This window comes from Staurois parvus, unplaced genomic scaffold (assembly GCF_062004578.1).
Source record: "Staurois parvus isolate SC_StPar_1 unplaced genomic scaffold, SC_StPar_1.0 ptg000237l, whole genome shotgun sequence".
Lineage (NCBI taxonomy): Eukaryota > Metazoa > Chordata > Amphibia > Anura > Ranidae > Staurois > Staurois parvus.
This window is the reverse complement of record NW_028318033.1, coordinates 6,438,858-6,462,642: the sequence shown is the minus strand read 5'-3', so window position 1 is coordinate 6,462,642 and position 23,785 is coordinate 6,438,858. Positions and strand designations below refer to the sequence as shown.

Genomic DNA, 23,785 nt, shown 5'->3' with positions numbered 1-23,785 from the left:
GAGATAATACCAATCCACGCAATCAAGTGCTTTCTCAACGTCTTTGGACAAAATAAGGTAGAGAACCGGGTCCTGGAGGGAATGAGCCCAATGGATAAGCTGCACAGTTCAGATAGTTGTCTCTTGCTTCCCTACCAGATATAAATTCTGTCTGACCTGGGTGTATAATGGACAGTAGGAGGCACTTCAATCAAAATCTTTGCATAAAGTTTGATGTCCACATTGAACAATGATATCGGCCAATAGCTTTGTGGCAAAACAGAATCTTTTCCCTTTCTAGGAAGCACGGTGATGTGGGCCAACAGAGCCTCCGGGGGAGTAGGGCCACCATTGGCGAAAGAATTGAAGTACCTGCATAGAAGGCTGAGTAGAAGTGGAAGGAACTTAACGTACTACGCCTCAGTATAGCCATACGGGTCAGGGCTCTTCCCACCAAGAAGCGATTTTACCATAGCTTCAACTTCCAAAGTTATAGAGCTTCTCATAATAATCACGGAACAGGGAGACTATCTTAGAAGAATGCAGAGCTGCATCTCCAGAGGGGGGTCAGACGTTTATGCACGCGAGTATGGGCTCTCCGCTTCCTGAGAGCTCTGGCCAGCATTCGACCACATTTGTTACCATGTCCGTACTATTTTTGGGACAGGTAACGTAGCTGTCTACGGATGCAGTGGTCCAGTAGGCATGAGAACAACTCCCTGATGATGTGCAGACATCAAAGAGCCTTGGGAGTACCGTGATGCTTATGTGGAAGCTCTGCCTGTTGCAATGCGGTCAACTACCATTGGAAATCTGCCTGATGTTCCTTTTTAAGTTTAGACCCCAAATAAATCAAATCTCCACGAACCGCTGCCTTATGACCCTCCCATACTGTCCCCTCCGCAAGATCATCAATTGTATTTTCCTTCAAATAATGTGTAATAGTGTCAGTAACCTTGGCTACTATGGAAACTTCATCCAGCAGTTTTTTGGTCAACCGCCAAGACCAAGACTTCAAGGTACCATGAGGCAAGTTGAGCGTTGCAGAGACCGGTGCATGATCAGAAAGCATGATGTTTCCAATCTCAGCTGACTGCAGCAGCTCTAGAGTGCCACGGTCCACATATAAGATATCTATGGGAGTATACACATCGTGCACCTTTGAGTAGTAGCTAAAGTCCCTATCTGAGAAATGGAGAGCCCTCTAGCTGTCCACCAGCAAGTAAATCTGAAGTGCCTTACGAACCTGCTTAAGAAAAGCATAGGACTGTATGCGTCGGTGATAGGACATATCAATGAGAGGGTCTCAGGACTAACATTAAAATCACCCCTTAAAACTAAAAGGCCCTCTCTGAAGTCTGCCAGCCATTCCAGGATCACATCCAAGAAAGTGAGTTGGTGGGTGTTAGGTGCGTAAAGTGTTGCCAACATGAACAACTGGCTGGCAATGAAGCCTTTCACAAAAACATAGTGGTCCACAGAGCTATCCTTAAGATGGAATGGGCAGGAGTTATGTATAGCGTTCGCCGTACCCCGAGACTTCGCAATGGGAGAGTCAGCTGTGCCTTTCATTTAAATGACATAATTTACGTAATTTAAAATTACAGATATACAGCTAAGAGGCTATAGACCCAGGATCATAGCTCCCAACTGTCTGATTTGGAAAGACTGTTCCTCTTTTGCAACAAAGTTTCTCTGTCTCTATTTCCTCCTCATGTATCCCTTATTTTGGTCTCATGTATATACTTGTAAAATATGAACTATGTATCTATCAAAAATGCTTTATGTATCTATCAAAAAATGCTAAAGTTTTCATCCATATTCAAAATTATTGTGTTTGTAGATTTAGGAAGCCATTAGAAAGGTACAGAAGTGGTGAGAACACCAGGTGTAACTAATCATTTTTGGTGTTTTAATTTTCCATGTGGCAGGGGTGTATCATTTGCCGAACTACCTTTTGCCAATAGTGTCCCTCTTTCCCATCTCAGAAAGTTGAGAGGTATGCAGGAATGTCTAGGCACCTTCACATACCAGGAAGTGCACTGGTATATTTTAGGGGGAAATCAAGAAAAAAGTTAGGTTTTTCAGGGTACTGTTTAGGCGCAGTAACTCCTAGATTTTTGCTAAAACAGCAAATCTTCACTGATTGAGTTCAGGGTCCACCTAAGGAGTTGGGAGCTGAATACATAGACCCATAGCTAATGATTGCTGTCATTTGACAGCAACCACCTGACAAAGCAATGTTGAGTTGCCATAAAGATCTGCCTTCTCCTGCTACTTGCTGTGTAGGGGGAGAGAGATGGATCACTGATCACAATCACTCCACTCATTGGTCATAAATACATTAAATTGGATATTCATTGTTGATAATACTGGGCAATTTGTCGCTGTGAAGGTGTGTCTATATAAAGTATGTAATACATGTATCATTACATCTGGTATTTGTGAAGTCCAAATAACTATTTTGAATGTTCTTTCCTAGGGAGCTTCAAAGCGGCAGCGGGGGGAACCATTTTAAAACGTTATTCTGAAAATGAGAAGAATTGCTTTGAGCTGCTAATGAAGGACATTCTGGCCTCCTGTGTTCCCACCTATCACGGAGTAACGGAGAGGGATGACGAAAGTTACATTCAGTTAGATGACCTTCTCAACAACTTTGATGAGCCATGTGTTATGGACTGTAAAATGGGTATCAGGTGGGAGCCTAGTAAAGCCTTTTTCACTTCTGCTCTGCGTGTTCTTGACGCATGTTTGGCTAATTTGTTTTATGTGTATTTATCAACTTCTCTATCATTTCCTTTTTCTGCCCACACAATGACATTTTATAGACTTTTGTTTGTGAATAGCAGAGTCACTGAATATTGTAATGCAAGGACATAAATAATCTACCTTAGACATGAACGCCATAGTAAGTACAGTTAAGGGAAGAAGGTTAGTTGTGACTCATGTAGATCTCTTCTACAAAGATATAGTGTACATATTTGTACACTATATCTTTGTAGATATAGTGTGCAATTTTCCATTATCCATACTATAGAAGTTGAAGTAGTACTCTTCAAATAATACTTTCTCAGAATTGTGATGGACTGCCTGGCACTCTGCTTGAGTGCCTCTGTCAGAGAACTGCTTCCTTGCCACTGGGACACAGGACCAAGGTATTATAGCTGGGCATTGCACCCAAGGACTAGACGACACTAGCTTAGGTGCAAGTGGAACTCTTTACTGAGCAGAAATACAGGTATTTCATGTTTCCCCACATGAGCAATAAAAGAAATATTACACAATGGGATAAACATCCCACACTGATTAGATAATGAGATAAAGTTGAAGCAATACTAATCCCATCATCTAGGAACATCCAGGAGGAATGGCCAACAGATAGAAACAATAGGTGACTCAATTAACTCAATTAACAATGGAACAATACACAATAGTAAACACATAACACCTTAATAAACTGATTACAGCAAGAGGACTCAGCATCAGGTTGTTTTGAGCTGATTATATTAACATCTGCTCTGAGTCTAGGAGGGGGGGTGAAGCAGTCAATGTTGGTTTGGGCACAGAGCCCCCACATCTGTATCTGGGTCCTCCAGTTCTCAGTCTGTGTTTCGAGGAGACTTGGACTTGAATCCAAAGTAAAACTAATCCAAAGGTCCCCCCAGGCACACACCTCCCAAAGAGTAGAGCCTACTCAGATGCCAGATCCCATGGTCAGTAGGCAAGAGGATAGCCTGCAGTCCCCTCCAAAAGCCTCTGTCCCAGTAGGGTCTGTCACAAGTGATAATACATGTCATGATTGATCTGCACAGAGTACTGGATGTTATACCTATCAGGGATGCTGTCTTTTGAGTTCAAGCTAAATTCTAGCCATACCTGCAGTCTTACACAGTTGTACAGGCTTCTCTCCTTTATTGAAATTCCTTACCCTGATTTCACTGCACACTGTGAGCTTTACATTGCAAGCTGCGTCAATACAGAGCCCACTTCGTTTCCTGGCTGAATGACATCTAGTATCACCTAGTTCTTTTCTCCCCAGCCTTAATGTTTATGGCTTGTCTCTTTCATTTATTGGAATTTCAATTATTTCAATCATGGAGCCTCAGCATCACATGAGGGTTGTCTACATGTAAATGCAGTCTGCCTAAGAACTCCCATTTGTCCAGACTGACATCCACCCATTAAGCCATTTTGATATTCTCATAACTCCTCCCAAGAACCAGCCCAATACTTTCATCTAGACTGAGGGCTTCTAAGAGGAGTGGTGAGGCAGGGTGCTGTGCTGTGATGTTTTCAGAAAGCTACGTACAGCACCCTGCCAGCCCCTCCTTTCACCTGTGATCTGCCTGCATTGCATAGAGAAGCACAGTGAACCAGTGATGAGCTCCTATAACATTTTTACAGAAAACAACAAATTAAACATACATACAGTATAAGTTTTGAGTGTCCATTTTAGTTCATTGTGTTCCTAGGTTCATACTCTATAACAGCATCCCGATCAATGCCATACCCATACCAGCATCCTGATCATCCCCATACCAGCATCCTGGCTACTGCCATACCAGCGCCCTGATCACCGCCATACCTTATGCTAATGTCCTGATCACCGCCATACCCCATACCAGCATCCTGATCATCCCCATACCAGCATCCTGATCACTGACTTATGCTATACCAGCGTCTGGCATTTTAGGGTCTCAACTGGTCAATTTTCAAATATATATCCTTTAGTTTGTAGACTCTATAGCTTTCACACAGACTAAATAATATATACTGTTTTGGGTTATTTTTACCCCCAAAATGTAGCAGAATACAATTTGGCCTAAATTTATAAAGAAAATTTATTTTCAAAATTTTAATACAAATTATGCAAAAAAATTATTTTCGACATTTTCTGAATTTTTTTATTTATATAGCAAAAAATAAACATAAACAGTGGTGATAAAATACCACCAAAAGAAAGCTCTATCTGTCTCAAAAAAAGGATATGGGTACAGTGTTGTTCGGCTAGTAATTGTCACTCAAAGGGTGATATTGCTGAAATCTGACAATTGGACTGAAAGGGGGTGAAAGTGTCCGGACTTTATGTGGTTAAAAGGGAAGTTTGATCATATTTGTCTTATGGGTCACAGAAGTGCACTTTTGTCTCCTGTGCCCCCTGCTGACTCACGCTTATCAGCTGTAGCCAATAACAGCAGAGCCCTGTGTTTACAAACACACAGGGCTGTATATACAGGTCCGCAATCTGGCTGCTTACTGAAAAGTTCTCGGCCTACCTATGAAGCATTTGTCTTAGCCCAGTTTTATTTTTGCTGCTCATAGTACATATCTTTGCAAGGCTCCATACCAAATTTCTCACAAATAGCTTTTTCTTTGTTTCAGTTATTGAAGATTGAAGCGCAGAAGGTCATCATTGTCTGAAAGATGGAGAACGTGAGCAAACGTGCTATTATCCAATACCTGCTGTCTGTCGCATTTGTTTTCAACAGTCAACATTCTCTGGACCCACCGACTTGACACCTTGTGCACGTCCAGCATTACTGTTAAAATGTGTCCAACACGTTCCTGCGATATGCCCACTTTCTCTGTGATGAAATGTTCTGTCACACGTCTGTCTGCCATTACGAGATCCTGGATTGCTGTGATGTTTTCCTCCGTACAGGCAGTTGCTGGTCTTCCACCTCAATGGGCATCTTGGACAGAGGGGTTCCCCCTGTTGAATTCTGCCACCCACTTTTTAATGGTGGAATAGGAAGGGCCATCCTCACCTAATGTTTCCATCATGTCCTTGTGGATGTCCTGTCCACTCATTCCCTTTTTCAGCAGGTATTGGATAACAGCACGTTTGCTCACTTTCTCCATCTTTCAGACAATGATGACCTTCTGCTCTTCAGTCTTCAATAACTGAAACAAAAAAAAAGCTATTTGTGAGAAATTTGGTATGAAGCCTTGCAAAGATATGTACTATAAGTAGCAAAAATAAAATTGGGCTAAGACAAATGCTTCATGGGTAGGCTGAGAACTTTTCAGTCTCCCCGTGCATGACAGCACTGTATAATGTGCAGGCCTGTCACCACTAAGCATGTCTCTAAATACCGCAATGTTTGCCTGCCCCACATACAGTATTACACACGGATTGTTCCCGATAAAACTCTGCATGTGCTTCTTTAAGGTGGGCCCCCACTAGCATTTTCTCTGGTGAGTCCCAGGTACCCAGTTCACCCAATTTATAATGATTATATTAATAACATCCAAGTAGTTTAAGTGTAATTGGACTGGGTGTAGTAGGATCACACCTACAACTTACTCAACCATAAAGTTCACGTTCAGGAACAAATGGTAACCTTTATCAAGCTGACACCTGCAATTACAACTTAACTTTGATTGCAACAATATGGAAAACGTAGATACTTTCCTTTGTTGACATAACTTTTATTACATGTGATAGGGTGTGTTTCCTTATCTCGCTCCTCATAACTTGCAAAACAGATTGCTAAGGCTGTTTGTGTAATTTGTTTCCTGTATACTTTTACATAGGGAATCCCTTATTAATAAATACTAGCTATGGTAAATAAACCAAAGGACTATGGGTAAGTTAACACAGATATCTCATTAATGCATTTTCCCAGTCCCTGATAGTCTGTAATCATCATATTAATATATTCAATAATATTATGTAATAAATATAATAAACTGTAATAAATATAATTATGTAATTATAATTGTGGCGGAATCGTTCCGCCTGGACGTCCTCGTGCGGAGCGATGCGTCTCAGCCAATGGTCCCCTTTTCCGGCAAGTCTTCTAGTGCTCTGCCAAGGTGGGTATTAGAGCTCAAAGAAAACCCTTCCCCGATATCCCAAACCATGAGTCGGAACTTCGTGTAGGGTGAATGAATGAATCTTTATTGAACACAGCTCAGTATATACAGCACATGCTGGCAGTTTTCACTGCCCTCTTCAGCCCACCCCCACCAGACAGTCTGGCACCTGGTTTTCCCCACCCACAACAAAACTCTACAACACAACAGCAATCAGCACAGCATGAAATCTAGAGAAGTGAAAGACTACAAGTCTCCATTCCCCTAAACAAACAGTGTAGAATGCCTGTCTACATACCAGCTGCTAAACATATACAGCTTTAAAAAGGGTAGAATGGGAAGACCACTTAACAAGGGGATAAAACCGGAAGAGAAAGGGCAAAATGTTATCACAAAGGGACGGTTCGTCACAATAATAATTCTCATTGACTATACAGCTGTGATATTCTCATTCTGTTTAAAGTCTTAATACATCCACAAGTGGTATTTTACAGGTGGAACCTGGTTGACTGAGTCAGCCCCTGACTTTATGGGCACATTCACATTAGGCTGTAATGCAGTAAAGCATGCTCCGAAATGCGCTACCTTACTGCTCCCCATTCTTTTTTTATGGGCCCCAAGGAGGGGAAATTGGTCTAGCTCTTTTTTTTTCAGCACAGCACACTCTAAACACATTGGTGTGCCATTCAAAATGAATAGAAAGACATGCCAGCACAATGGTGTTGGTGGTATATGTCTTGAATACTTCAACTCTTCCTGTTATTATAGCCAACACTGTTTCTGTCCGCTTGGGATTTTTGGCTGTTCCTGTCTACCGTTGTGTGTTATAACTCCTCCTATTGCATTCTTCATAGCACTGAATAAATACAAATCCAACCCAGTGGAAAACCCTCATAATGGCCACTGCCAAAGTGCAAACACCAGAACCCAAATGTCACCAATAAAGTTCCTGAGTGATATAGGAAGCTCTGATAGTTTAAAAGGTGTAAATTTTTTTGGCAAAATCAATTTCTCCACTTTGCCAATGTTGTTTCTGGGACCTGGCGATTGGTAATCCAGCACTGCAGATAGGCCTGCGCTGGCTCTTCATCTCCTGTACCTTGTGATGCCATCACCTGCACACACTCTTCAGGGGGTGACATGGACACTCAAAGAAGGACCCCACCTCCTGTACATAGGAGAAGGGAATAGACTCAGGACCAATTAGGGGTTTATTTATGCCACGGATTAGTTAGGGAGGGAGGGATGGAGGAGTTGGTTTATGGGGGGTAGAGTGGAAGAAGTTCAGCTTTCACTCTCCAGCATCTAACAAATACCTAAATATCAGAATTTTACAGACTGAGCTTTAAGTTTGGAGATTCCACAGAATTTAATAGGGCAATCCATCATTAACAAGATAACCTATATTGAAAATGTGGTCCTATTTCACTCCAATGACTGCTGCCATTTGATTAAAGTTAAAAACAGAGTGCTTGATAAAATACTGAATGTTGTCTGTCACCGATGATCCGTGTTTCAATATCCTTGCAGGACCGTTATATTGATTACTCTAGAGCAGGGGTCTCCAACTTTCTAAACAAAGGGCCAGTTTACTGTCCTTTAGACTTTAGGGGGGGGCAGACTATGGCCATTGGGAGTAGAAAAGGTCCTGACATCAGCAGGGGAAAAAAGCAATGCCCCATCATTGGTGTCAGTGGGAGAAATTGTGCCCTATTGTTGGTGTAAGTGGGAGGAATTGTGCCCCATCGTTGGTGTGAGTGGGAAGAATTGTGCCCCATCTTTGATGTCAGTGGGAGGAAATGTCTCATCGTTGGTGTCATTGAGAGGAATTGTGTCCCATCATTGGTGTCAGTGAGAGGAATTGTGCCCCATTGTTGGTGTCAATGTGAGAAATTGTGCCCCATCGTTGTGTCAGTGGGAGGAATTGTGTCCCATTGTTTTGTGTCATTGGGAGGAGTTGTGCTCTATCATTGGTGTCATTGGACCCAACTGTTGGTGTCATTGGTAGGAATCGTGCTCCATTGTTGGTTTCATGGGGGATTATATCCTATTATTGGTATCAGTGGATGAAATAGTGCCCCAAGGGCTGGATAAAAGCAAGCAAAGGGCTGCACCTGGCCTCCAGCTGCAGTTTGGAGACCACTGCTCTAGTGATTTGTTTATGGATTGACCATAATGAAAAGTAAGCTACAACCATACAACTGAATGCATTTCTCAAAACACGCCATTTACACCATGTCAATGATCAATCTGTTTGTACAAGGGATCTTAGGTACTACAGAATATCCATAGTCCCACCATTACTAGGGAAACCCATTGCAAGCTAACATAGCTAGTAGTAGTCAGTCAAATTCAACTGGATTTGTTCTATAACGGTTGGCAAGCTGTCTGTCGTGATCTACCTATCGAAGGGCAGCCGTCAGGTAGATCATGAACATAGCTCTGCTTCCTCTCAGCCTCTGCTGCTCTCATGTGCACTGTGGAGCGGAGAGCGGGAGGCAGCATAGTGCTGGATGGAGGACGGGGACGGGAGCTTCCTCAGCTAACCTTTTGAGTTAATAAGCAGATGATTGGTTGCTAAGACATTGGGTGGTCCTAGCAATCAATCACCAGCTTACTATGAAAAGTTAGCTCCATCCTCCAGGCAGCACTATGCTGCCTTCTGCTGTACGAATGCTATCAGGAGAGTGCTACCTACACAATGCTGTGTGTGTGTTGGGGGGGGGGGGGGTGATATGGGGATGGCCAGAGGACACTACAGTGGAGGGTGGAGGAATGGAATATGAAAGGGACAGAGCACACTGCTTTTGGAGATGAAGCAGAGGAAACTTTGTGGGGGGCACAGGACACTGCTATGGGGGGGCAGAGGACACTATGGTGGTGGGAGGGGGGAGAAATGGACATAGGACACTGCTTTGGGAGATGGGGAGACAGAGGACACTGCTTTCAGGAGGCAGAGGACACTGCTTTCAGGAGGCAGAGGACGCTGCTTTTAGGAGGCAGAGGACACTGCTTTCAGGAGGCAGAGGACACTGCTTTCAGGAGGCAGAGGACACTGCTTTCAGGAGGCAGAGGACACTGCTTTCAGGAGGCAGAGGACGCTGCTTTCAGGAGGCAGAGGACACTGCTTTCAGGAGGCAGAGGACGCTGCTTTCAGGAGGCAGAGGACGCTGCTTTCAGGAGGCAGAGGACGCTGCTTTCAGGAGGCAGAGGACGCTGCTTTCAGGAGGCAGAGGACGCTGCTTTCAGGAGGCAGAGGACGCTGCTTTCAGGAGGCAGAGGACAATGCTTTTAGGAGGCAGAGGACTCTGCATTCAGGAGGCAGAGGAAACTGCTTTCAGGAGGCAGAGAACAGTTTGTGGGGGGCACAGTACACTGCTATGGAGGGCAGAGGACACTACAGTAGGGGGGGAGGTGATGTGAAGGGGGGCAGAGGACAGTGTTTTGGGGAGGGGTACAGGACCCTTTAATTTGTTTGGCATCTTAATGCAAATCTATTGCAGACTTGGAGCCCAGGATTACAAGGCATGGGTGCACATTGCACACTTCTCCTCACTGCCTCGTGAAATAGTTTGGCATGTGTAGCTGTTGATGTTTTGATGATTCTCAGTAGGGGTATTGTAACATACATATAACTGGAAGTCAGCATATCTGGCATAATGGTCACATTGTATTCTGTGCAGCCTGTGTAAACAGAAGTAGATGTGAAACAATAGCTGGAACATCCCTTTATAGTAAGAAGTTTACTATGGAGAAAGAGAAGTGCCTTATAAGGAAGGTTACCATTGTGGAGAATGTTATGAAAATATGACCTTTGTCAGGGAATCTCCGGTCACATAATTAAAACTTTTTTTTTTGCTTTGTAAAGATAAGTGTTTTCATACTGGCTTTAAGACTTGAGACGTGATCACTAAAGTGCCCAATTTACGTACAGCATTTTATATATCCTATAAACAAGGAGTTGCATAATGAAAGTTGCTGGTAGGCTTTCAGTAAATTTTAAGTGGTTCTTAAAGTGACTGTAAAACTTTGTTTTATTAAAATGACAAACATGTCATACACTCCGATCCTCCTCAGGTCCCCCACTGGCACTCTGGGCTCCCAGTTTACTCTGGGAGAACTTGTGTGTGCTTGTTCCCAAGCCCTGCTCTGTGTGTGTCTATAAGATACATAGTGCGGGGCTTGGCCCTGCCCCCGTTCCTTGTCACTGGCTCAGATTGACAGCAGCTGGAGCCAATAGCTTCTGCTGCTGTATCTGAGCCAATGAAGAGCAAGAGAGCCTCTGCTCTTGTGCTCATCACTGGATCGAGATCTGTCTCAGTTTTTTAGGGGGGCTTCATGGGGAACTGTGCTTGGAAGGTTTTTTACTTTACTGCATAGAATGTGGTAAGGTAAATGACCTTCTGCCTTTACAACCACTTTAAGCCTGCTGAAATCGTACTATACCAGCTTGTTTGAATGCGTTCCCTTATATGATCAGTGTTAAACTTCCCAAATGGGAGCCAAAGGGGTGCTAAAGAAAGGCTTCAGAAAAGCTGTTCGAAGCTTGCAGAAAACTTTTCAGATGTCTTGTTAAAGGTTTTTGTACACAATGCTTTTCTACAATCCAAAGCCCTTGAGGCCTACAAGAGAAATTAAAGCTGTAATAAACCCAAAAGCAAACTTTTATTATATTTCAGCTTACCAGTTCTTAGATGTGATGGCTGCATTAGTTTTCTTTTTATGCTTTCTTTCTTCTATTTTAATCTGGTGATCTAGCCAGTAAGTCTGTTTTTCAAAAGAACAATCTCTTACAGATGTGGCAGTTTACAAGGATGAGGTAAACCATTTAAAGTGGTTGTAAACCTGTGACATGAACTATGAATAAAGCATATCCCTCTATAGTGTGTACTAGTCTCAAACTAGTGCACTAAATGTAATTTCTCTCTGCTGCCTCATTCCTCATATGCAAGAGTTCCTGATAGCAAGTAGTAAAAAGGTGACAGGGAAGGAAGCTTCAGCACATACCCTGTGATTGACACTCAGCTCTGTGTGCTGTGTGAAGGTGGGGACTTACCCCCAGTTAGCTCTCACTAAACTTTGCAGAGTGGAACTTCAGCTCAATGCCCAGAAAGCTCAGACAAGCTGTATAAATTATGGACTTTGTATTTATCTGCAGCCCTCTATTCTCTACAGCTATTCAATTGCACAGAACAACCCAGAACCTCCTCTTGTGGGGCCCCCTACCAGCTCTGTAGGCTCCTCCTGTTCTGTGTGTGCTACCATAGGAAGCCACTTTCTATGGTGGCAAATATGTGTCTATTGACACATGGAGCATCTTGGCCCCACTCCTGCCCCCTCCTCACTGGATTTGACTTACAGCAGCAGGAGCCAAGCCTGCGAGAGGGAGGAGAGGAAACCTGCAGATGAGCACAGCGCTGGAACGATTCAGGATTTAGGTAAGTATCTGGGGGGGGGGGTGCACTAAAAGGTTTTTTACCTTAATGCATAGAATGCATTAAGGTAAATGATCTTATGACTTTAGAACCACTTTAAAGACGTAATGTGCATTATGGCCATAATTTCAGATTATTTGAATCTGAAATAGAAGTGCTACCCTGCAATGTTAAATCCAGATTAAGGTTTTATTCCAAATATTAACACCCAGCAAGAACCGATTTGTTGTAGGGGCCACACTTCATCCCCTTCATCAGGGCCTATGGAAGTTTCTAACATCTATTCTAGCAGATTTTGACTGTAATTTATACTGGTTGCGGTATTTTATTAAAGAAAAAAAATAAAATCTCTGTGACATTCAGCAGCTGGTTGAGTAGCTCAGATTATTATCTTTACATCCTAGGGTCTTTGTGGTAGTTGATTGGTACACAGGAGCAGCCTACATATCACTAGATGCATAGGGACACCATCAGCACAACACTGAATAAATAGAATTACAGCACTAAAGCATCATATAACATTTCCTGAGGTTGCAGTACCATCCCCTTACTACTCTATAGTGTCATATTAGCCAGATAAATTGGCCAACAGGGAACTATGGCTTCTATGGAGTAGCCCAAAGTAGTGGGATTAAAAGAACATACCTTTATAGTAAACCTAACAGCGATTGATGATGCCTAACAACTGTATGCAGTTTATAGTAAGTGACTACTGGAATATTAGGCGGCATTTGTTCTTTACACCTTTAGGGCTCATGTACACTGCAGCTGATAAACTCACGTTTAGGAGCTTTTCTGCGGTTTTTTTTCCATCAGCCCCTGAACTCACCCTAATGTTTTCCTATGTGTCCACGTACACATCTTCGTTTACAGGCAGTTGAGTTTACAGTCGTTTTTTTTAACACACCAAACTTGCGTTCAGCAGATTTTATCAGCGTTTCAAACGCAAAACGCTTGTAAACATGGCTAAATGCTTGTAAACGCGGCTAACCACGTTTATAGACATTTGCGTTTGAATTTTTTTTTAACTCTTCCATTTCCACATGCTGTCCAGAGCCTTTTTTCATTATGAAAAATGCATGCAAAGCGGTTTCCTGGTACTCAAATGGACCTGGTACACCATACTTTGAGGTTTCGCATGAAAGAAAATATGTTAGACACTGCTGCAATAATTTCTGCACAGAAATGAGCTGGAACACATCCAAACACCACAACAAAAAAAGACAGCTAATCTCAACAAATACTGCTCTCTCTGCTTCTGCTCTCTCTATTTCGCTCAAAATGTCTGAAATAGTTAATTTTTTTTACTGTTTTTCAGTGCTTTCTTGGCATTTTGGAAGGTCTCCTGAGGTTATCTTAAAAAAATGCTTCAAACGCAAGCGCTCATAAATGCGCATAAACGCGTTATGCAAACACGGCTAAACAGACGTTTTTTAATCTACGTTTTCCAGAAGTCAGTTTCCGTTGTTCAGAAGTGTCCCGTGTACATGGAGCTTTACATGAACAGTTGTCCCATTGATACAAAGGGAGGATTTGCATGTCTTTACCCACAACTTTAAAATGAAGTAATAAACCCCTTTGTTTTTAGATTTTTGATGGAAGTAATGACTTATAAATACCTTCTTTATTAGGTTAGATTTGCCACGTTAAGACACGTTGAAAAAAATAGCACTACCTGATTCAGCTGCATTTCCCTCCCTATCGGTAACAAGATGAGGGTATTACCTTTCCAGTGATGTCAGGTTTGACGTGTTGTATGGGGTCACTATAATGTACATTCAAGCACAAATCATGTTCTTCACACATCCAGTTTAACAGCAAACCGCAGAAAAAAATAAACCATGTTGTTTCTATTTCCTGCAGGACATATTTGGAAGAGGAGTTGACGAAAGCCCGTGGAAAGCCAAAACTAAGAAAGGATATGTATAAGAAAATGATTGAGGTGGATCCCCATGCCCCCACAGAGGAGGAGAAGGCCCAGCAAGGTGTGACTAAACCCCGATACATGCAGTGGAGAGAGACCATCAGTTCAACGTCCACTTTGGGCTTTCGGATTGAAGGAATAAAGGTAAGCTTTTCAGAAGACACAACTCTATTGCTTATTTCATTAATAGGGATCACATGTGCATAACTTTGTCACACATTTAAAGATCCTACACTACTTTCCAAAAGGAAAGCAGTTAGCAGAAGGTGCTTTCAGTATCAGCAGTCTTGAGCATGAAAAGAAAAATAATGTCCCACTTGGACTTACTTTAATCGCAAATAAAGGGTCCTGAGAGATTCGGAAATATTGTTTACTTCATTAATTTCAGGCAAATAGCTTATGACATGGTTTTCAAAGAGAAGTGTAGCCAAACCTTTTTATGTGCTACTTCTCTTTTGGATCACAGGGCTGCGTTTACCAGTGTTCTTCTGCAATCCAGAGGCAGCTGATAGTGGGCCATTGCTTACTTCTAGTTGACAGGGCAGAGCCACGCCATGTTCAGGAAGGATCCTGAGCTATGTTGTTGGGATACACCTGGTTTCCACGTTGACAGCATTTTAGGTCATGGCTGAGAGCCAGTGCCAGCCGCATCTGCCCCTCTCCAGCCATTATAGTGGCCATGGTTATTGGACATAATTGGGAATTCTAGTACAGGACCTTGCCATTCTCCTAAGAGATACTCTAGAAGAACCTAGCTTGTGACTGAGCTTTAGTGCCATTGTGGTGGGAATGAACATATTTGTAAAGAATCATCACCACAAAGAAGAAGAGAGGCTGAAGAGTGCATCAGCTCAGAAGGCAAGCATTTCATATGATTACAATATGTGGTTAGATTTACACAGTTCATGAAATATTTGATAATTACATATACAGTAGACTCTAGGCAATGTTCAGTATTGTTCTTCAGCTTTACGGGAAATAACTATTACTTAATATAAAATGGCTACTTACAAACAGCACACCTCTTGATGGTATCTTTAAGGCCCTGTTCACATCTAGCATTTTGGGATCTCTGGTAGAATTGATGCGATTCAGCTCGTGATCTCAATTTGAACTGTACTGGAAAAGTTCAATACGCACTTAATCGTGCAATAAATCATGCTGGAATCGTGGCAAACTTTGTCACCCAAAAGAAGCTCCTGCTCCTTTTTTGGGCAACAAGCTTTTCCACTTTCTGATTTGCCGCAATTAATCTCGCAGCAGTCACAGCAGAACCACACCGCTTTTAGGTGCCATAGAAAATGAATGGCACCTGAACACGTGTTTTGCCATTTATGCAATGCAATTGCAGAAATTCTGCCTTAGATCCCAAAACAGCAGATGTGAATGAGGCCTTAGGCCGCACTTGTTCCTGCAGCCACAACCACCCGCACAGTAAAGGTAAAGTGCGCTGTATGCATGCAGGTGCAAATAATCCTAATGGCAGCAGCACACACTGGAAATCACAGGAGCACTGGGAACCACACTGCACTTGCTATTCCCGTGCGGGCAGCAATTCCAAAAAGGGTGCAGGGACCTTTTTTCCTGTGTTCTGGGAGACACTGCAGCCCATTCATTTTAAACCCATGCAAAACGCGGACACTGTTGTGTGAACCAGGGGTAAGGCTAAGTTCACACTGTTGTGGGTGGTTGTGAGTGTGGAAATTGCTCCTGCACCCTCAACCACCTGCCATTTATTCTTAAGGGCTCAACGCTTCTAAACGCAAATGCACATAAACGCGGCTAAACTGACATTGTTTTGACCTACATTTTCCAGCAGTCAATTTCCATCGTTCAGAAGAGTTTTCCAAATGCCCCGTGTACATGAGCCCTAATGGTGCCCCCACACACCTAAAAATGCAACAAGGTTTGCTGGTTTCCTGGCTGGAGAGTTCAAAATGCTGCAGGAACCTTTTTCCTACATGAAAAAGAATGGGCTGCCGTGCCCGCACGAACACGGCCCGCAAAGCTGCAATAGTCTGAGCCAAGCCTAAATGTTGAAGTGGTTTTCTTTGTTATGCTGTTTAGTAAAAGCCAAGTAATGAGTCATTTCAGATTACATTCAAATGTGCTGCACATACTTGAGCCACAGGAAAATGCTAGCATTGGTTATCAGCATTTTGTATCTGCTGTTGCTGTTTCTGAAGAGCTCTCCCTTTTTTATTATTATCTTTTTCTGAAAATGTCAACTTTACTTTTAGGCTTCATGGCAAATTTAAAGGTCAGCCAAATCCAAGCTAATGTGATTGTACGGGTTTATTGTGGTGGCCTAAATCCTTCCACTGGTATTGTATATGTGTATGTCGCACTGCAAAGCCAGCCAGGCTTTTTCCTGTTCTGCTTTGCAATTATGAAGAATAACTTTGACCTATAGGACTGTGTGGGAAGAGGGGAACCAACTTTTGAAGCGATCATGGAGTATCAAAACTAGCATGTTAAAGCAGGCCCAGATTCAGAGTAGTAGTGATATCAGAGTGGTCATAAAAAGGTATGTGTAGGCTTTGATGGCTGCCTGTGTTGCAGCAATACCAACAAAAGAAAGCTCTTTGTGTGAAAAAAATGATAAAAATTTTATGAGTACAATGTTGCATGGCTGCGCAATTGTCATTCAAAGTGCGACAGCGCTGAAAGCTGAAAATTGGCCTGGGCAGGAAGGGGGTATAAGTGCCTAGTTGGCAAGTGTTTAAGGGGCACTACATTAGTATAGCTTTTCCTTGCGCCCCTGAACAATATGGCGGGCACAGCCCCACTGCATAGGAAAATAAACATTTAGCTCTGGTTTATATAGAGGAGGTAGGCCTTCTCTAGCTGCTTGGGGCTTGAGCTAGGTTCACACTGTTGCAGGTGCTGGACGGTGTATAAATCACACATTGTACCACACTTGCAGCCAAAATGTGCTGCTCTTATGCAGACATACATAGGTGCCATTGATTGTTAATGGCACCCCTTACATTGGAAAGCACAGCTTTTTGAGTGCATGATACCACAAGGTGCTCTGTGCAGCTGCATTTTAGGAAAGGTGCATGGACTTTTTCCCTGCATTTCATAAGGTAGAGCAGCCCTTTCAAATGAGTAGGCTACTGTACCCACGCAAGCTCGACACACAGGATACGCTAGAATGGGAACACAGGCTTTAGGGGTGTCAGCGCAGTTTTGTGTGAGTAAATTTGCTCATCACCCACAGCTGTTTGAATTACTGGGAAAGAAACTTTTATCTGAAAGCATTTCTTTTCTTTTGCAGAAAGGTGATGGGACATGCAACACAAACTTCAAGACCACGAAATCAAGAGACCAAATTCATAAAGCTTTTCTTGAATTTATTGATGACAACAAAGTTATACCGGTAAGTTACCTTGATAGACAGTGTAAAAGGAAAGCTTGTGTGTTTTTATTTACTTAAACTGTTAATATAACACTTACAGTTGTGCTCAAAAGTTTGCATACCCTGGCAGAAATTGTGATATTTTGGCATTGATATTGAAAATATGACTGATCATGCCAAAAATGCTTTTTTATTGAAGGATGATGATCATATATTATCAAATAGTTGTTTGGCTCCTTTTTAAATCATAATTACAGAAATCACCCAAATGGCCATGATCAAAAGTTTACATACCCTGGAATGTTTGGCCTTGGTACAGACACACAAAGGTGACACACACGGGTTAAAATGCCAATTAGAGGTTAATGTTCCACATCTGTGGCTTTTTAAATTGCAATTAGTTTCAGTGTATAAATAGTCAATGAGTTTGTTAGCTCTTACATGGAAGCACTGACTAGGCTAGATACTGAGCCATGGGGATCAGAAAAGAACTGTCAAACGTCCTGCGTAACAAGGTAATGGAGTCAAACTTCACCACGTTAGGGAAAATTCCCTTGCAAAGTGATCAGTCTATTTTCCTTTAGTAAATTAAACCCAATGCCTCATTCAAGGAAGATTCTCATTTTTTTTCTGTACCACTCTAGGAGTATCCAGTGTTCTGGTAACTGTGACATTAAGAAAAGTTAGGATTTTATGACTTAGTTTGTCTTTTGTTGCCCTAAGGTACTGTATACTCAGAAAGAAAAAGAGCAGAATGCAAAGTACAAATATCTATGGCATCCAATAAAACTTTACTGTTCACTGTTCTCACTCCAGTAAACCGAAGTCTGATTTTGTTAAAGCTGAACTCAAGCTTTTGTTACACTTTACATACACTATATTGCCAAAAGTATTGGTCGGCCTGCCTTTACACGCACATGAGCATTAATGGCATCCCAGTCTTAGTCCGTAGGGTTCAGTATTGAGTTGGCCCACCCTTTGCAGCTATAACAGCTTCAACTCTTCTGGGAAGGCTGTCCACAAGGTTTAGAAATGTGTCTATGGGATTATTTGACCATTTTTCCAGAAGCACAGTTGTGAGGTCAGGCACTGATGTCGGACGAGTAGGCCTGGCTCACAGTCTCCTCTCCTCCCAAAGGTGTTCTGTTGGGTTGAGGTCAGGGCTCTGTGCAGGCCAGTCAAGTTCCTCCACCCCAAACTCTCTCATCCATATATTTATGGAAAAAGTGTCAAATATTAGTGAGCGCTAGAAACAACAAACAAGAGAGCAGCTAGCACAAATAGGTGAGCCCACTTCATCCACAAAAATATAAATATGTATAAAGGTGCAGCGATTATATATTCTACAATAAAATATGTGAAAAACAAAATCGCTATGTAGACTTAGAAATCAAACATATAAGTGGAAATAACCATAAATAAAGTCCAAAGAGTGAAGTGTCCTTCAGTGTTGATAAAAATCAATAATGACCAAAAAGTTGAAGTGACATCCGTGCAGAGTACATCCGTGACAATCCTCCACCACTATGCACTCACCAGAAATATAAATCAGCCGGGCTTTATACAGAGATCTCTCTGAAGACTATATTACTTCTCCATTGCAGGAATAGACATGCAGCCTTGCAGTGGCAAATCCTAGGAAAGAGCTGTATGTAGTCCACTGCACTTACTCCCTCATGAGTGTCTTGATACAGGAGGATTCATCCTAGGAAAGAGCTGTATGTAGTCTATTGCACTTACTCCCTCATGAGTGTCTTGATACAGGACGATCCATCCTAGGAGACAGCTGTATGTAGTCCATTGCACTTGCTCCCTCATGAGTGTCTTGATACAGGAGGATTCATTCCGCAGCTGGGGACAGCAGACTTTCAGTGATTGCCTTCTTCTGAACAAGACCCGAGTCCGTCTAAACGGCGCTCAGCCACTCATAGCAAGCGATGTATTCTAGCAATGAATACAAAGCTTCCTCTGATTAGATGAGGTTGTGACCTCATCCGTCCACTTCTCTGACTCAGCCAATCAGAGGACGCTTTGTATTCATTGCTAGAATACATTACTTTCTATGATTGGCCGAGTGTCGCTCAGGCAGAATCTGTGTGTTCCGGGTCTGAGACAGGAAGGTCTCTGCTCGCACCTGGAACACAGGGCTGTATTCTGTATGTAGTCTCAGCTACATACAGATTATACAGCACATCCAGCGGCCTCACATATTAGTGACAGACAAAGTTGACAAGAACTTGGCCCAAATGAACTATGTAAAGTGTAGCAAAAGCTGGAATTCGGATGTAAAGTTTGTACATCATTGATGCTCTTGACCAGCGTTTCCTGACCTTTTCAATACAAAGGAACCCTTAAAATAACTTTCTGGTCTCAGGGAACCCCTGTTTAAAATTATTATATCTACAACACATGATACATTAGTCTGATGGTCAGTGGGAAGAATGTGCCTTACACTTTGGCCATTGGGAAGAAACCCACCCTTAGGCCTAGTTCACACTGACATTGAAAGCAGGCATCTGAAGGACATTTTTAACACTCCTCAAACACCTATGCAAATGATACTATGGACAGTACACAGTGCTGTGCACATTATCAAAACATGAAGTATTAGCGTCGCGTCGCTTCAAAATTGAAGCCTCATGACGAGTCTGAAGCCTTTCAATGCCTCCCATTCAAGTCTATAGTGACGCTCTGCAAACGCGCTGGCAGGCATTTGTTGGGCGTTTTACAGTGCGGTTGCGACAAGTTATTTACATTACAGTTTATTATAGGCATTTGCGGTGTGGCTTTAATGCCTGTAAAATGCCTATAAACGCTTTAAAACCTTGCATAGGATGTTTAGGGAGTATTAACGCTTGTAAAACGCCAGTCTAACGTCCATACTAAAGCTCATTAATGCCTGTCTAATGCCCATACTAATGCTATAGCAGCGTTTGTTAAGAGTTAGAAATTTAGTCAAGTGTGGACAAACCCTTACAGATAGCTAAAAAGATCTATTATGTCAGTGGGAACTTATCTGAGAGGCAGAAATTTCTCATTGCTCAAGGAACCCCTAGCAACCTCTGGAGGAACCCTGCTCTTGACACTGCTTTCAATTAAAAGTCAAAGTATGTTTATAATATGCATGTTTTTTGTTTTCCACAGCAAAAATATCTGAATCGACTGCAGGAGATCAGAGCAATTGTAGAGTCTTCAGATTTCTTCAAACATCATGAGGTGAGGGGCCATCAGCTTTTCCTTCCTTTTATATTACATATGCTTGCAGAGTTAAATTATTGGGGTAAAAATAATGTTTTGTAATAGAGTATTAAAATTCCAAGAAAAAATAATACTTTCATTGTGGACTATTGCTAAAATGCAGCATTTAACTACACTTTAATGCTCAGTGAGTGAGTTTTATTCCTGGCAACAGTGGACAACAGGACACAGTGAGGGAAAATACAAAATCTTGAATAATGCCTAGTACATACTATGAGAAAATCAGATAACTGATCATCCGATTTTCCACAAAAGTGTGTATCATGATGTAGTTGGAATGGTATTGACTTGTAAGAAAATTCTCAGTCGACAAAGGCAAACTTAGGCAACCGTAGGTGTGTACTATAGTAGAAGTGGTGTAGGGTCGTTCCTTGCTGCTGATCATGCACGTTTTTTTTAAATCAGTTATTTCCGTACGAATACTGTACACATTAAGCAAAAATTGGACGTTGTGCTCACATACGATAAACATTTTCTAGCTTGCACCCTCGGTTTTTGTCGTCCAAAAAGTCGGAGTCGGCTGTTGACAGCACTAAACTAATGATCAGATGATCGGCCGATCGTTCCTCATACGTACATTTTTGTACGATTTTCTTATCGTGTGGCCATTATGCCAGCACAGGATGTGGACACTTTTTTGGGTGCCAATTATTGCCAAAGAGATTTTGCCCCTCCATCTTCTGTTTACATCGGCACTGCATGTATAATAAACAACATATTTGCGTGTGACCATTCACAAACCGAAGCATTGCAACATCACTGCAGCATTGATGTTGGTGAATGGGGATGGAGGTACAGCAAGGTCTGTATTTTTACTGTCTGGGGAAACTAAAAGACCTTTTTTTTTTTTTTTTTTTTTAAATTTTTGGGGAAAAAAATGAGGCGTCACTTCTACATCACAACACTAACACTAATAATTTTAAAGAATTGTATCCATACATTTTAAAGAATTTTATCCCAAATATTTTTTCCTGATATATCATGATTTATAACAAGAATGGATATGACCATCTAGTTTCAGATATACTCCACAAGATTACAATACTTGCAGCCCATTGATAAAATGTGGGCTGTGGTATTGAACCTATGATACTTTACTTATCACAGCAGAGAGAATGCCAAGATTTGAAGAGTGTAAGGAATTTGACTTCCTTTTTATGCTCCCATTAATTAAATTTTATTGTGCTTCACTGGCTTTGGAATCTCTAAGCGAGAGGAACCCAATGCACGTTACTAAAGCTCACTGTTGTGATTTTATAAATGTGCAGCCATCTTAATTTTTTGGCCCAGAATGACATGACTTTCAGACATGTGCAATAGAGTTAATTCATGAACCCAAAACATACGGAGAATGACAGGCAGAAGAGTTTTTATTTTAGAAGAGACATACAGGGGTTGATATACTAAAAAATAAATAATAAAAACGCCACATTGAAATGAATCAGCTTCCAGGTTTTTTCCCTCAAAGCTTAACTGAACAAGCTGAAGTTAGAAGCTGATTGGCTACCATGGACAGGGGCACCAGGTTTAGTAAATCTCCACCACAGAGTCTCTTTACAATAAGAACTTGCTTGTTAACAATTGTATAATTGTAAGGCTATGGTTCCAGTTTAGGATTCACTTTCTTTAGGTCTGCTATTAATATTCACAGTTTTAAGACATATCCAGGTATTTTGTTTTCCATCTATTTAATGGAACCTCTCACCCTTCGTTTTCTAAGTTTACCTACCTACAGCCATTTATATTTAATACATTGTCGGTTGATAATGCCACTAATGTATGAACATTTTTTGGTAGGTGATTGGAAGCTCCTTGCTGTTTGTACATGACAAGAAAGGAAAGTGTAATGTATGGCTGATTGATTTTGGAAAAACAACACTCCTGCCAGAAGGCCAAACCCTGAACCACCGTATACCTTGGCAAGAAGGAAACCGGGAAGATGGATACCTTTATGGATTTGACAATTTAATCAATATTTTGTCGAGCCTTGCATCCTGATTAAGGCAAAGCAACTAAGCACCCAATCACTACATTAGGATTTTTATGACATTTTGACGTTTACTGGGATGGATTTTATCTCTGGGGATGGAACTACAGATGTTTTTAACTTTGGAATCACAATGCTTACAAATACATAGCTTCTCCATACACTCATTTTACTGCAGATTCATGGACATGTTTTATACCCATTGACTCCTGGATCCTCTCTTTGATAAGACAAGATTTGCACCAAGACTAAAATTTACTGCTATATTATGATGAAACACATCTTTAATCATGGGATTTTTCCAATGTTGCCTTTACTTAGATAATTTATAGTTTTACTAGTATATTACCTTGCAATTGATGATACTACTTTAATACTGTACAGAGTGTATTTTTATCAATTTTACTACTAGAAGTCCTATGCTACATGTACACTTAGGATTCTGGCTTAGATCATTGGTGTTTTATGCTGTCAGGTGTGCCTATTTGTTAGCCCAGTAAGTTTTTATAAGCTGTATGTTTGATGTAATAGGTTTTAAATGGTTGGAATGTCATTTTACAATGCTTTGCAGCTTTTGATGGTGTAGGAACACTGATCCTTGTTAAAAAAAAAAGTCCTTTCAGAATATATAAAAAAAAAAACCCCATACAGGGTTGATGCTGATATAAGATTGCTATAAATTTTTACCTCTAGAGCTGCGGCAGTGAAATCAGTTATAATGGACATACACTGGTCAAGCAATATAACTGTCCTGTATTTTTTATTAGGTTTCTCTAGACTAAACTGCCTAATGAGCTGGGGACAATGAAAGAAGTCATATTAGAACTGCATGTACAGAGGGTATAGAAAAGAATCACCCCCCCCTTAAAATAATCACATTTTGTTATTTTGCAGCCGTAAATGAAGACAGACACAGTTTTTGTTTTATCAAGCTGTATTTACTCAGTGCAATTTATACCATCCAAGTGAAAGATATAATACCAACATTTCAGAAATGTGTTTTTTTTTTTTTTTTATTCAAA

At 41.5% G+C, this 23,785-nt stretch overlaps 1 protein-coding gene across 1 annotated transcript in view; it reads left to right on the top strand.

Moving 5' to 3' along the window:
- The window catches only part of ITPKA (inositol-trisphosphate 3-kinase A), a 142,210-nt gene extending 118,755 nt beyond the window's left edge, over nt 1–23,455 (top strand). The window contains exons 3-7 of the mRNA XM_089680262.1: nt 2,462–2,675; nt 14,097–14,301; nt 17,438–17,539; nt 20,663–20,734; nt 22,574–23,455. Of these exons, the coding sequence (XP_089536388.1) occupies nt 2,462–2,675; nt 14,097–14,301; nt 17,438–17,539; nt 20,663–20,734; nt 22,574–22,774 (794 nt within the window). The 3' untranslated portion in view covers nt 22,775–23,455. The remainder of the gene's footprint in view (nt 1–2,461; nt 2,676–14,096; nt 14,302–17,437; nt 17,540–20,662; nt 20,735–22,573) is intronic.
- Nucleotides 23,456–23,785: the final 330 nt, after the last annotated feature.